Raw genomic sequence first — 15,159 nt, 5'->3', positions numbered from 1 at the left:
GAAGTGTACTCAAGGTTGCCTGTCAGCAACATTGCCCACCACCACATCTAGAAGCTCCCACAGGACTCTCATGTTACTGGACAGTGCCCCTGGTAAGGACCGCAGGGTGTCAGACTGCTTTCCTCCTCAGCTGCGGCTCTTCTAGCTGTTAGAGAAACTGGTGGACTGCTGAATTGCAGCTGGAGCAGTTTTAGCTGAGCAGGAGGCAGGTTCACTGATCAGCACCTGTTGGATAGATCATTTGTTGGTTCTCTGAATTCTTCTGCTGGGTCAGCAGGTTTCCAGGTTTAAATGCTGGCACGGTGTAAGACGCAGAATGCTGTTGTTTCATAATCACCTTCTAGAAGTATTGCTTTGTTGTAATGCTACTGTTATGTTGCCCTACTTTTGATATCTACTTTCAGCAGAGGCTGGGTGAATTTTTGCCTACTGCATCACTGAGGTGTAGACTTTGCAGCACTGGTCTGGCTGTATTTAACCTGGCGATGGGAAGTGGGGGGGGATATGCTGGTGGCTGCTGCCACTGCTTTTTATGTGATTGAATAACAGGACACTTTCGTAGTCTAGTCATAAAGCAGGAATACATGGTACTTATACAGCACTTTTCATTTTCGGATCAGTTGAATACTGTTCCTGGCTTATGGTACACTTAACTGTCTCCCTGTATGTTCTTAGCACAGCTCGTGCTCCCAGTCATGCAGGAGAGGCCAGAGCAGCCCTTGCCTCCCTGGCTGGATCCGTGACTGCCCTATATAAATCTGCATATCAAGCAGATTTGGCAAGTGTTCAGACAGAGACAGACTCACTTAAGCAAAAGGTGAAAATAAACTTGCTTATAAAGGCACTGCAGACAGCACTCTCAGATGGTACGCTATTAGAGGCAGAACAGAGGCTGGTTTGTTTTCTTTTGCAGCTGGAGACCGATGATTTCTGTTTGCCTGCTGCGTCCAAGTCCCATCACCATAAACCATACGTGTGTGCGGATGCCGGGTCTCGATCTTTAGTAGTTTCAAGGCACTTGGCGTGTTTCGGCTCTACCTCTGCACCAGATGGTTCATTTCCTCGGGGACTCCCACACACACCCCCAAGCTCGGGCGGCCTGGGAGCGCGCCGGGCGCGACCCGAGGCGCATCACGGGGAGGAGGACTCGGTGCTCCGGTTCCCTCTCCCGCGGGGCGAAATGCCGAGCGACGGGTCCCTGCGCGGGGCGGTGGCCGTGGGCGGCAGCGGCCGCGACCTGCCTCATCTTCCCCGCGCCACCGCCTGCTCCGCCGGCCGGAGCACGGCAGCGGGCAGTCACTGCCTGCAGGGCTGCGGCAGGCAGGGAACGGGTCGCCCGGCATTAGCCCCGCTGACGTGCGCCCGGGCGAGGGCGGCGGCCCCCCCCACTGCACGCAGGAAGTTTATCCGGCCGCGGCTCTCTCGGACCCGGGCGCTGCGGCCTCGGGCCGGCGCCCCCCGCGAGGGGAGTTAAGAGAAACACCCGCGGGTGCGCCCGCCCGGGGGTCCCCTCCCGGCCCTGCAGCCTCCCAGCCGGAGCGGAGCGAGCGTGGACGGGGCCGAGCCCGCCGCAGTCTGCCCCCCTTCCCTCCCCCCCGTGCGCGGGGCCGCTGACTGCAGTGCCCGCTCCGGCGGGCGGGGGGAGGCGGCCGCGCCCCGGCTGCAGCCCCCCGCGCTGGCAGCGGCGTTAGCGGCGGCGCTGCGGGCGCCCCGGGAGCGCCCCCGGCGGTCACACCCCGCGGCGGGCCGGGGCCGGCGGAGGGAGGGGGCCGGCGCGGGGTGTCTCCGAGCCAGTTCTCGCGGTGCTGGCCAGGCTCAGCCTCCTTCCCCTCCCCGGCGAGCGGTGACTGTGCACGGCGGAGCGGGGAGCGCCGAGCCGGGCGCGGGGGGAGCCTGCGCCGCCCCAGCGAGCCAGGAGGGAGGCCGCCGAGCAGCGCGCCCGCCCGGCCCGTCCCGGCCGCCCTGCCCCATGCCCCAGCGGCGCTGAGCCTCCCGCAGCCCGAACATGGCCACCACGGCAACGTGCACCCGCTTCACCGACGAGTACCAGCTCTACGAGGAGCTTGGCAAGTACGGAGCCCGCTGCGCGCCCCGCGCCGCGCCCCGCCGCCCGCCCCGGCCCCGGGACCCGCCGGCGCTGCCGGGAGCCCTGTGCCGGCCACCCGGCTCTGCCGGGAGCCGGAGAAAGATTAGCTGTCGCGCTGTAATCCCGCTCTCCAACCTCGCGGCACCGCCGCTGGAAGGAAAGGTGTTTCTGCGCCCCGGGGTCGTCCCCGCCGCGGCATGGGTTGTCCCCGCAGCCGGCCTGGGGCTGCGCGCTCCTGTTGCACCCCGGGACTTTCCCTCTTCCCCCCTTGCCCTCCTCAGGACCAGGCTGCCGCGTTCTCTTCCCCACACCGTCTCCTTGCTGCACACTGCCGTCCCCTTCAACTGTTTCTGTGCTGGGACACAACACTGTTACCGCCACTCTGCGATGCTTCAGTCCCCACTTCCTTGTCCCTGTGAAAGGACCAGGTGCTGCTACACCGCGCTTCTCCCTCCCTCTCTCCTTCCCTCCCTCTCTCCGCACTTGTCTCTGCATTGGCAGACCTGGTGCTGCACCCTAGGACGGGGCTTTGCAGGGGCACCCTGTGGGACAGGAAAGCGGCGTAGGAATGGCCGGGGTAGGATATGGGGACAGTGCTCTCCTGGGTGCTGCTGCTCACCCCCTCCCTCCCTCCCTGCGCCAACTGCTGGGCTCTGCTGCATCTCTTCAGCCCGGTGTCCCCGTCCCTCCCCACGCTGCTGCAGCTGTGTGTCACCGAGCCCGGGCCCCGGTGCTGGTGCTCACCTTGCTGCTTATTGGTTTGTATGTAGAGGTTGAGGAAGGGGAGAAAAAGACAGGACTCTGCAGTATCGTGAGGATTCAAGCTATTTTAGGCTCTCTGTAGGGCTGACTGTCTTGTGGGGCTCTTGTGCAGCTTCTGTTCCCCTTTCTTACACTTTAAATATGTATGTTTGTCCTTAGACTCAGGTTCATCTTCCTGGTCTGAAGGACTTGAAATTTTCTGCCAGTTTTCTCTTATTTGTCCTTTTCAGATCTTTTCTGTAAAGCCAGTTGTTATTCTTTTCCCACCCCGTTTTGTTGTGGGTTTTGTGTTTGGTTTTGGTTTGTTTTTAAACAGAAGGGACCGCTTTTAAGCACTCAACTGTGTAGTCCTGTAGATTCCGAGTCCCTACCTTTTCACCTTGGTCTCTGCTGTATTATCTCTTTTTCCTCACAGAAATCCTTCTTCCCTCTCTCTCAGACCTCTTCTCCAGGTGGCTCTTTGGAATAGTTGTAATAAAATCAATAATTCCAGCTTGAGAAAATGTACGAAGCCTCGTAGCTTCCTACTTACTTCGTTAATAGGTACATGCTTATCCCTGTTTTGTAGGTGGGTAGAGAGATGTAAGAGAACTAGTAACTTCTGCAAAGTGTTGCAACGATTTTGTGACCTATCTAGCACTTGAACATGCGAGAAATGAGTGCTGGTTGTCTGATGTAACTGCTGGGGATACTGTCTTTGGGAGATGGACTTACTGGCGAGTGTTTGCAGCATCGTCTCCCGTTCACCAATCCCTTGACATTCCGTTTCTGTGCCTGTATGGGTCCTCTCTCCCTGCACGGTGTGCTGTTCTTACTGTGCTGTCTGGGAGGGGGCTTGAGTACCATATAGACTAGGTTATATTTGTTGATCAGACAGCATGCGCTGTTCTTCAGTTTGTCATATGTTGTTTCCATCCTCTGCATGTCTTCTGTTCTTAATCCGGTCTGCTCTGGGGTTAGAAATTGCTGCAATTGTTTTCTCATTTTCAGTTTCAGAGCTCCTACCCTCTTTATTTTTTTTCTAGGGGAGCCTTCTCTGTGGTCCGCAGATGCGTAAAGAAAAGTTCATCACAGGAATATGCTGCAAAAATCATCAACACCAAAAAGCTGTCAGCCAGAGGTTAGTCTCTCGATCTACCCTTCTCCCTTTTATGAGTAGAAAATACTTTGCTGGAGTTGAAGCTGTGATAAGTTTAAGGATCTGCAGTTGCTTGTCTCAGTCATCATTTCAGTGTTACAAACTAATTGAGTTGTGTGGCAAAGAGCAGGTTGGAAGGAGGTGTTGCAGGTTGATAGAAAATGTCCTGTATCTGGAAATGGATACTCTGTGGCATTGTCTTTTTTTCTTTTTGAGATCTTTCTTCTTCAAGCCCAGCTACAGGTGTGTTTATGGGAGATTTATCGACATGTGTGTGTGTACCGATCACTCATAATAAAGTGTTGCAGATGGATTTTGCCTAGGAGATCTGTCTTACCCCAACAGATGTGATTATTCTTTTTTAAGGATACATGCTATATGCCTTGCTCCTTTCATACTGTACTTAAATGTGGTGTGTTTGGAAACTAACAAGTTTGCTTTCAAAGGCAGAAGTAGGTTGAGTGCAGAAATCTTGTGAATTTGACTTCTCGATAAATCAGAACAAGTATTTGTTGCTTTTGTTAGTCCTGGAGACTTAAAACACCTGAAACCAGACTGAAGATTTCTTTTTAATTTTCAAAAGACTAAACTCTTCCCGCAAGCTGTTGGTCTTCTGTTTTCCAGAGATGCACAAAGGGTAGCGTACCTTGTAGTATGTAGGGAATGTGTATCTTCTAGTGTGTAGGGAATCCCTTACAGGGATTAAAGTTGCTTCAAGGGTGGAGTGGATGAGGGAGAGAATGAGAGAAACCAAACTGCAGTAAAAGATGCTGAAAGCAGAGTGTGCAACAAGTTGAGATGCCAGAGGCGACTCTTTCTAGAAGAGGTGAACAAGACAAGATCAAAGTCCTTAAAGACCTTTCAGATTTGACAAAATTAATGTATTAGGCCCTTGACTATCTTGCTAGTTGAATAGATGGTTTAGTAAGGAGGATGACTGAGAAATAAAAGGAAAGGCAAGAGGAAGCAGCAAATGATTTTGATAAATGACTTAGAAGTGAAAAATGTTTTGCCTGATCCCTATAAAAGAGAAAAATAGAATATGTATTCTTTTTGCTGGAATACAAAATGTGATGATAAGAGCAGAAGACAGCTTGAAGAATGGTGAAAAATTTCCATTTACTGTAGTTAGCATGGAGAAGAAGTGTGAAGAGTAGAGAGTGCCATGCTGTGAAGGTTGGTTTTTTTTTTTTGCTTTATTGACTTGTGGAAGCAAGTGTATGCGATAATGTGTTGTTTCCTGAGTAAGGTTGTGTTGGGGACCAGCCTGTGGAGCCCTAGATTGTTTAGTTGGTGGCTGCAGATCCTGTTAGAATTAGCGTTCCTCCATAGTCAGGTGACAGTGCCTGCTGATGTAGGTGGGATATCCAATCTCTTGAGTTCAAAATTAGTTCAACTTTATATGGGAGAGGTTTGAAGGGTGGCTTTGCTTTGCTGACGGCCATTAATGCCATGTTTGTTCCGCAGAGTTCCCTGTCCATCCTGTAGCAAGGACTAAAGCTCAGGAGAGCCATCTTCTGAGACCTAGTAGCTTGATAAACTGGTCGCAAATGAGAAACTGTTTTCCTACAAAGAAGATGGTATTGAAGTTAACTCTGGAGATAAGGAAAATGGGGAAAACTGCAGGATCAGTTCAGTTGAAACAAAATTCAGAAACATGTTAGTGGAATATGTCACAGAAGAACTGATAGAGTCGGTTTTTAGGTGTTCGGGCACCTAATGAGTTACAGAGGGAGTGATATATAGATTCTAATTGTTTCTCATATTAAGGTGATGACACTTCTGTGACCCAGCAAGTAGGAAGAATAAGTATGGGTGAATACAGGCCATGTTTTGATCTTCTACTTACTTTCTAGATTTCACGCCTTCCTATAAATAAGATACATTGAGGATACTAGCGTGGTCCTCAGCTATGTAACTTGAGGCAGCTGGCAATGACTTACAAAGGTATTGGTTAGGTAGAGGGCAAGTGTGGGGAGAGCCAAGAAAGGAAATGCATGTTTCTGCTAGTTTAGAACAATATCAGAAACAAGGGACTGATCAGGTTTCATTGAAGTCTTATCTGAGGACTAAAGAATGTGCATTTACAGTGAAAAGTGAATGGTGACTTCAGCTGAATATATAGGTTCCTCAGTTATTCCAGCTGTGTTTGCTGATTGGTTAGTACAAAAAGGGACTGAATATATTGATAGGAACTTAGTGAATTCACCTTGGAATAGGTCTTTAAAGCACTGAAGGAGAAATGCTTGCTATTTAGACACTGTAGCTGTAAATCAGTGATTAGGGAGATTCGGCAACCTGAAAATGGAAGTCTCTGGCAAAGGCATTTTAGAAAGCTGTCTCCCAGAGAAGGAGAATTATGGCATTAATTCTGCAGTATCCTGGATATATGTTGCCTGATGCGTCCTTTCCCTGAGCTGGCACTTCTCCCCCGGGAGGCCACATCTCTGCCCAGCAATAGAGACAGACGGGGCTCTCCTGCATGCCCAGCTGCATACGTCTCTGTAGTGCAGGTTAACGCACCGTCCTGACCTGCCTCCTGCGTTGTTGGTTTTATTCTAGGCTTGGTCACAGTGCCAGAATATTTCATCATGTGGGGACAGCCTGCCCCTCTCCAGTTTAAGCTTAGCTACATTTAACGTTTTGTACCCTCTCTAGCAGAATTTGAACCTGCATAGATACCTCATGTAGTAACTGCTACTTCAAGAGCCAGCGTCTTGCTGCTGCTGTTTATATGTCTAGCCCATTGCTGCTCCACAGAAGCTTTGCCTGCTGTAGTGCTTCCCTAGATTACGCCAGGGAAGGGGTGATAAAGCCTTGCTCTCCTTCCACAGTACTTGTTACCTTTATTTTTCAAGACTCTTGATAAAGAAATACTAGGTAGCCAACTGGGAAGTGCTGAACAGCTTTCTGTATGTAGCCGAAAAGGAGGAAGAGGAACACTTTAGGGTGAATTGTTTGCTTTCTGAGGGTTCTGTATTATCTGACACGTTTATCAAACTGTTTTCTTCAAGCAAGAAAGAGTTGAAGAGGCATGGTGCTGTTAAGGGGCTTCTCTCTCGAAACAAGAAGGATGAATGTGGTGCTGGTATTTATGAAGGGCAGTCCTAACAACTTCGCTCTTGTAAGCTTCACCCTCCGTAAAATACAAAGTCAGATGTTGAGAGCAGAGTCTCTGTTTCTCTATTGTCTATGATTTTGGGGTGCCTGTTCTCTCTCTTTTTTAATGAATCGCGTCAGTAAGAGCTGGTCTAGATTAAAATTCATATTTCAGCTTTAATGAAGTATTTGCTATTATTCATACTCATATTGTGTGATGCTTAAGACTACTCAGTGAAGAGTATGCCAAGAACTTTGTTAAACAGGGGCCAAATGATTGTGGAAAGGGAGGGGAAACAGACTTTGCCTTAGTGAGTGTTCAACTGGCATATAAGAGCAGTGTTTATTACACATGGGGGAAATACAATGCTTCAGTCATCCGAAATTCCTATGGGATAGAACGCACAGGTTTTTACCAGAGCTGCGGGAAGAGGGAAGTAATAACTAATTTTTTTGAAGTTGTGTTGTGTCACCAGAATACTTTTTGAACATGAAAATGCATAGCAAGCAGTGCTTCAGTTCCTAGGCAGCAGTGAACTTCAAATAAAGTAAAATTGCTTGCACTTATAAAAAAAAAAAATGATCAAGAGAGAAGCAGTAGCTTTAGTAGCAACAGGGAAATACCCAGGATTTGACTCTCGATTGCGTACTTCAAGAGATAGTCCTGCATTGGAAAGAGGTAGGCAGAGTTCTATCCTGTGATAATTTTTAGGATGTTGTTTATACCACAGAGGATGTAGTGATCTTACCACCACTTATTTTTCACTTATGTTTTTTAGGTGCAGGGAGAGAAATCTCTCTGCATTACATCTGTTGTTAAATTTCATTTACTGCTGAAAACCTGTGTCTTTCAAGTCTTGTAAGTGACATCTCTTGATGAAAAAAGTGAAAAGCAGCTGTCTTGGAAGTTAGACTGCTTTGCTGCTTTCTCCTTACCATGGCTTTGCTCTTGCCTGTGGAATAAAGAGGTGGATTCTCTCCCAGCTCTCCATCTTTCCAAATCTGTAAACCAGATAAAAATTTGCAGTCTACCAGTTACTTTGTTGTTGTTCCTATAGGAGATTATGTGGATTGTGGGAGGAGCAGGGAATTACTTCTGTGTATCAATCCCTGTTAGGAAAAAAACTCTCTCTTTACACTTCCAGCTCAGCTTTTTTTCATGCACCCCTCTTGTCCTGGCTTTCAGTTCCATAGTGGTTGCTGATTTGGGCTTTACAGTATGTTTTGTTGGAGGTGTCAGTAGTAGTTTCCTTGGACACTGAAAAGTTGAGCTTGAATGATGTGGAGGAGGTTTAGCAGCATCGGTCCCTAACCTCTATCTTGGTCTGCTCTGTAAACATTCTTAGCCGGTGTTTGAGTTAGGACTGTCTTGGACTGCTCCTGTGGCTGCCAGGTTTGAAGTCCCCTGTGGGCTCCAGCACAGCCACTCGAATTAGATGCGTGCAGCGGTGGTGCACTGCAGCCTGGCAAATCCGCTCTGTGTGAAAGCAGGGAAGCCCAGCACACCGGTCACAGATGGCTGAAGCGCAAATCCCAACCCACGTGGCAGTGTCCTGTAATAGGTGTCCTCTGTGCCTGCCTATGTTTATAGGCTGGGGACAAATGTCCTTTCTTGCAGAGGACGGCAAATCAAACCCTGTCTGCTCAGCTGTAGTTGCTGAGCAGCCAAATCAAGTCTGGTCATTCGGTGTGGGAGAGGAGCTGCCCTTTCTGCAGGGTGGGCCTTAGGCTGAGTGTGAAGAGCTTCCCTGTGCCCCAGCTCCTCCTCCTCCCTTCTGCCGCCTGCGAGGAGTCTGAGAGATGCTGTGATTAGGGAGCATATGTAGGAGATCAGCTGCAGCGATGGCTGGGGATTTTTTTGGAGGTCTTTGCGCGCTCGGAGGGATCTAAGGAGCAGAGCTGAAGTGCTGCAGCCCCCAGAGCAGTGTGTGTGGTGGGGCGAACGTAAGGGGCTGGGTGCTGCGGGAAGGGGGCTGCAGGGGAGGAATCGGCCGGTGGGGTGGGTGCATGGATGGCGAGTGTCTGAACTCTGCACTCTGCATCGCAGCACACATGCGTGCGGCGGGGGGTGGCGGGGGGGCTGCTCTGCTGATGTCAGAAACTGCAGCCCTCTGCCTCCCACCGGCAGCCTGCCTCCTCCTCCTCTCCCTCCTCCCCTCCGTCTGCAGCCCCCTGCTCAGGGGAGGAAGGGTTCAAGCAGTGTATGTCACCAGGAGAAATTTCGCTGGCAGAGGTGTTTGGAGAAGAGGAGGGGTGTGTGCAAAAGGAGAGACCCTGACCTTGGAGGAGAGGCTGGGGCTGGGAGCTTGCTGGGGGCCACCCAGGGTCGGTCAGCCTGGCTTTTCGTCCACCCCAGTGCATCGGTACGGGCAGGAGAGCGCCGTGGTGTGAGAGCCGGCAGAGATTGGCAGGGTGGCGAGGGCTGGAAGCCTTGCTTTACTGTGGCTCGCTATGGCCAGAAGCTGGCTTCCTCCCGCTGCGGATGACAGTGATGGTTGGGGTTACCCCAGGTTGCCTCTCAGTTTACGCTGTATATTTTATAAAGGAGCTGGAACAGAGCAGACAGGATTTCAGCTCGTGTCTGTCTTCTCAGTGGTCACATTGAGTATTAAATTTCCAGCATTAACAATAAGGAGGGGGGGCAGTGGGCACACAGATTGGGCAGGAGTTCCTACTGCCTCCGCATGAGGTTGGAGAAAGGGGCTTGGCGAGAGAGTCGGGTTTCTTGTTTTCCCAATATAAACTGGACTTGTGTATGGCAGAAATGTGATTAGACTAACTCCTGCACGTGTCCCAAAGCACTTGGCTCTAGAGCATTTGCTCTGACCAGTGAACCACAACTGAGATATTTCCAGGTGTCTCTCCAGTGAAGAGTGAGGTATTGAGCACACTGTAGATATTTGGGGCAGGGAGATGCCCTTGAATTTCTTGTGAGAAGGATCCAGTGCAAAAGCTATGCATTTTTACTGCTGTTGGTGGTGGTGATTTTGGGGTGTAGTGTGGAAATTTCATTGCCTCCAAATTCAGTTGTTCTCTGGGCAGTACCAAAATCATCACCATGAAGAAATCTTTGCAGAGTGCTCCCTCCCTCCCTCAGTACAGAGGGTTAGCACCACTGTTTTCAGAGAGGACTATGACACTCTTTTTGTTGCGTTCCATGCCCTGCAAGTATTTTATTTTTTCTGGCTCTGCAAATTGCGTGAAGACAATTTTGAAAGGGAAGCATGCTAATAAAGAAAAATATCTCTCTCCACTGTGCCACCTATAAGCACCATATGTCTGCCTCATAACCCTCACAAGCACGGCATCACCCCCCTTTTCATTAATTCTGGCCTATCACCTGTTTCGGTGTTTCAGATGTTTCTTTTCGCTCCTCTGTTCCTGAAAGTTCCTGATTTTCACCAAGGTAACAGACTTTACAAAAAATGTTAATTCGTGTTTGGCTATAGAGTGAGCTGCTGCTGTTGGCTTGGCCAGGACAAGAGGGCTGCAACAGCTGGCACCAGGATCACCAGCACAGGAAAGAAGCTTTGAATGCTATAAAAGAAATGTGGAGTATCTCACCTCATTGTGAGATACTGTTTGCCTGCGACAGAAGTGGTATCAGTGCGCAGAGCAGTCATCCTCGAGAAAGCGGAGGTGCAAATGTGTGCTTCTGATGGGCAAATGTGTGCTTAAAATCTTGAGGTGCTCACTAGATTTTTTTAGTGCATGGAGGAAATGTCAAGCTGTAACTGAAACAACTGTAGTTCCTGCTAGCCCTTACAACAGTGAGCTTAATGCTTCAAAATGTGGGGTCTTACGAGTCAGGCTGACCTCAGGTTCCATTTTGTACCTTCTTAAATTCACTGTGTGTTTAAATTTCACCATATACTGCTGTTATGGCTCCCCAAGCATTCTGGTATTGCTGTCTACATGATTTTTGGAGAACAGCAGCAGCATACTTCTGAAGAAATGGGCTGGCAGTATCTTAGAAACAAGGTTTTTGAACACTGAGGGTAGCCAAAGACCAGTGGGGCATGGATTTAGCTGTTTCGGGAAACTGAGTCTACGGTTGTTAGATTTTGATTCCTTGTAGCTTTTATTTTTCACCTGTTACTTTCTGGCCCCCTTTCTTCCTTCTTCTGTTTTAATTTTGAATTTCTTTAGAATATTCATTTGTTTCTCATGGATTGGTTACTTTAACCAATAATTGCATTATTCTATAATGCTTTGATTGAAAATATCCCTTTAGTAATGCTGCTTTACTCTCCTCCTAGAGAATATTGCAGAATTCCTATTGCTTCCACCTGTTAGATGAGCAGACTGGGGAGGATGGTGGTTGGTGCAAGCAGCTCATTACTGCTGACTGGGAATAATTCAGACATGTGAGGAGAGCTAGTTAATGTTGTATCTTGCCTTTTTATGACGGGGTCAGGAAAGGAGGAGATAACTGTGGCTTTACTCGTGGTGTCAGGATCCATCTCACTCTGCTCCTGGCAGAATCAGGAGAATTCCCCGTCTCTGAGATGTGAGTTGAGTAAATGTGATGACCTTTCAGAGAATGTGTGTGTGCATCTAGATGTGATACTGTACTCTCAGCACTTCGGCATTATGTTCCTGAGAGCATGAGTTACATACCTCTCTGGACTGGTGACCCGCTGTCCTGCTGCTTCAGTCCAAAGTTCCCATCTTGAGTTAGCCATCATCCAAGCACCTGCAGCCCTGGGCTGTCTTGTCTGTCCCGTGGCTGGGGTCTGCTTAGCAGTGACACTGGGATGAGTCCAGGTTAGCATCCTGCTTCTGAGAAGGGTGCTAGCTAATCTTTTCTGTCTGCCAGAAGGCACGGGTGATTTGGCTGTTAAGCACAGGACCCTTTTTCTCCAGGGCAGCAAAGGTAGCATCTCTCTTTGCAGTGCTATCATTAGTATGATTCTGTCAGAGTCCCAAAAATTGAGCCGAGAGCTGTCTCGGAGAAAAAAGTAGGCATTGTGAGAACAAAGACAAGGTTAATTTAAAAGAAAAACAAGACGCACGCAAACATATCTCAAAGGAAGGAAGGTGCCCTTTGCAGGCCTATGGAGCCAAAGGCTCAATGGCCAAGAAGGCAGGGAGCGGCAGCCTGCCTGCTGTGGCAGAGCTGCTGGGTTATCTCTGGGGGCTGTTGTCATGATCACAGTGGCAAACAGGGACTGAAAAAATTACCAGATGCATGTGAGCCAAAGGTTTGAACTTTCTCATAGGAGGGAAGGGAGGGGGGGAGGAGGAGAAGGGTGGGTGATGATGTATTAACGAAGAACAGCATCCTAGTGAAAAGTACCAGGCCCACTCTCCTATAGCCACTGGGATGGGGGGTGGGAATGCGGACTGGCATTCTTCCTTCGATCTAAATTCTGGGCAGCATTGCTCTAACAGATTCCCTCTTTGAAGAGGGGTAGATGCACCCTGCTTTCACTGGGTAAATTGCCAGGATTTGCATTGTTTTGGCAGGTGAAATGGAAAAAGTGGGAAAAGATGGTGTGTCTCTCTTCTTCTGGCCTTTTTTTCTATTCCATATACACACAAATAACTAGTTCTCTACCTTGTGGTAAGAGCTTTTCCGCATCAGAGTTGATACAAATAATCCAGTTTCAGTGTAGTTTGATAGTCTGAAACCTCCGGACTCGAAGTTAACCAGTCTGTGCTAGCGTTACTGATAACACAAGGCTGTTGTCCGTGAAAATGTCTGATTTAAAACCATGTGAGCACTATTAGCGCTAGTATTGGTCGTGACCCTGTGTACTGCTTTTGTCTCTACTGGTTTCTCTGCCTGGAGCTGGAGTGGTGTCACTGCATATCAGAGCTGATTGAGTTGTGGGGAGGGCCTGGATGATGGGCAGGTAGTGTGTGATGGAGGGCAGGCTTGGGCAGTTTTCCCTGCACTGGAGTCTGAGGGAAGCCCTATCACTACCCCGTGCTGCAACCTCCTTTGTGGAGGTTGACCCTTATAAGGACTGGTCCTAGAAGAATTAGTGATGTGCAGTTGGCTGGGAGCGAAGAGCTGGTGAGGGAGTCTCTGGCCCCAGTGCCTCAAAATCTCAGTGCCCCATAGCTCAACAGGTGGTACCACTTGTTTGTTCGCAGAACTATGAGTTATCACAGGGCCTTTTTTGCAGGCTTCCTCAGGAGAGACTTCTCTGGTCATGCATGGCACACCTCTGAGCAGCAATACGCATATTAGTGTTAAATGTTTGTCTGCAGACTTGGTAAGGTAGAATTGTGGCAATTAAATCTAGTTTCTTTCTAGAAGGGCTTCTTCAACTTAAAACATGTATTTATTAAAGGAGACATTAATATCTATGGAAATTAGTGGTATAGGTCTTTCTGAATAGTGGAAATCCCAGTGTGCTTTTTAAGCCCCCATGAATACAGGCTGTGAGTGAGAACAAGGATGTTAAGCCTCCAAAGCCAGTTCCTGAAAGCTTGCAGAAAGGATTCTTTCCCTTCCCTCACTTCTCTTCTAGGCACCTGAGTTAGCTGGTGTGGGCTGCAGCTTGTCTAGTGGAGTAACTTGGTATTTGAATGTGCTTAATCTTCTGCCGTTACTGTGTCATCTTCACTAAGCCAATTGGTGCAGACTGTGGTAAGTGATAGCTGTGAAGAGAGATATGTCATTTCTTGATGTTGACAACAACTCTTCTTTGAAGGAGGAGGTTTTATTTAATCCCAGGGGAGCAGTGAGAAAAGGAGAAGCCGGCTCATGCAGCCTGAAGTCTGAGGTGGAAAAAGGAGGGAGAAGAACTAGAAATCTTTAGACTTAAGTGCACCGTTTTGTTTTGGTTTTTTTTTCCCTTCCTCTTCTTTTGCAGGCAGGACTGAGCACAAGGTTGCTCAAGAAGGTGAGTTTTACCCCAACTTCTCTCTTGAAAGAGATTATTTCCTGAACTTGTTACTTTATTCCAAATCTGTTGTGAGTTTAGAGGGGTCTGCAGTTGGTGGTCTTGCTTCTGAGTGAGGGGTCTCCTTGTCTGTGCAGCAGAATATAGTCGGTGTGTAAAGTTCCCTGCAGCTCTGGAGATGAGAGATGTGTGTTTTGATCCTGCTGCTGTGCGTTCTGCTACAGTCCTGATGTCATACACCTGACTTGAATTGTGACTTCAGAGGGGATAGTCCAGTGCTTTCTTTGGGATGTAGGGGAGCACTTACTAGATACACATTTCAAATAGCATAGGTGCCCTGAAAGCTTTTGCAGAGAAAACAGCTTGTTAAACCTCTTCTTGTATTGGTCTCCAGTGCCTGCCAAATATACTTAGTGTTTCTACTGTAGTGAAGCAGCTTCCATTCTGAAAATGTATGTGTATCTGTTTTTTTCCTTTTCTTTTTCTCTCTCCCCCTTGCATCAAAGTGGATAACATTTCATGGGTGATGGGCCAAGAAATCACCCAGGGTGGCTGGAGTTAAAAATAAATGTGGAAGAATGAAGTTGTCTTGTAACCCACAGGGAAGGGTTTTCTTGGAGTCTAATAGAGAGTGTGGCCTGGTAATGCCAAGCAGGAGTTCTTTCTGTTGTTTGCCCAAAGAGTTGGTATGCTGTTAAGTTGAATTTTGCCTGCCTCGGGGCCTCTCTGTGTAAGCTTTGGGTATCAAATGTCCTCTGTTGAGATTGTGTCGGAGAGATTAGAAGAGTTGAAGTTGCACAGCTTTATTTTATAACTGGTCCTAGTGCAGAGACAAAGCTTGATCGTGACAGATGTGCTTCTTCAGTGCAAGTTAAAGTAGTGATTCATAGCTCTTGTGTTACTTTAAATATTCCTGATTTTTGGACTGCAGGATTGAAAAGTGACTTTCAGCTCTGCCCATTTTTGTTTGACTTTTATGTCATCTGGCTAGAATCTGCCAGCTCTGCAGATTAGGATATTGTGTTATGTCTACTGCTTGTTATGAAGGTGCCTGGATTAAAATTTTCAGACTTGCCTGATCAGTGCAGAGCAATGATCCACAGCCTTCTCTGAGTGTCTGAATTGCTCCAGCACTTTATAAGGATGATGTAGAAGAGTGAAGTGTTGGTCAGCTCATCCTTTGTGTGGAAGCACTACTATGACAGCAGGCTGGGAGT

At 48.4% G+C, this 15,159-nt stretch overlaps 1 protein-coding gene across 13 annotated transcripts in view; it reads left to right on the top strand.

Annotated features, from left to right (window-relative positions):
• Positions 1–1,743: 1,743 nt before the first annotated feature.
• Positions 1,744–15,159, top strand: part of CAMK2G (calcium/calmodulin dependent protein kinase II gamma) — a 123,772-nt gene continuing 110,356 nt past the window's right edge. For all 13 annotated transcript variants that reach the window (XM_030488960.2, XM_030488955.2, XM_030488949.2 and 10 more), the window contains exons 1-2: positions 1,744–2,070; positions 3,874–3,968. In XM_030488960.2, the coding sequence (XP_030344820.1) occupies positions 2,006–2,070; positions 3,874–3,968 (160 nt within the window). In that variant the 5' untranslated portion in view covers positions 1,744–2,005. The remainder of the gene's footprint in view (positions 2,071–3,873; positions 3,969–15,159) is intronic.

This window comes from Strigops habroptila, chromosome 5 (genome assembly GCF_004027225.2).
Source record: "Strigops habroptila isolate Jane chromosome 5, bStrHab1.2.pri, whole genome shotgun sequence".
Classification (NCBI taxonomy): Eukaryota; Metazoa; Chordata; class Aves; order Psittaciformes; family Psittacidae; genus Strigops; species Strigops habroptila.
This window is presented reverse-complemented; position numbering and strand designations above follow the sequence as displayed.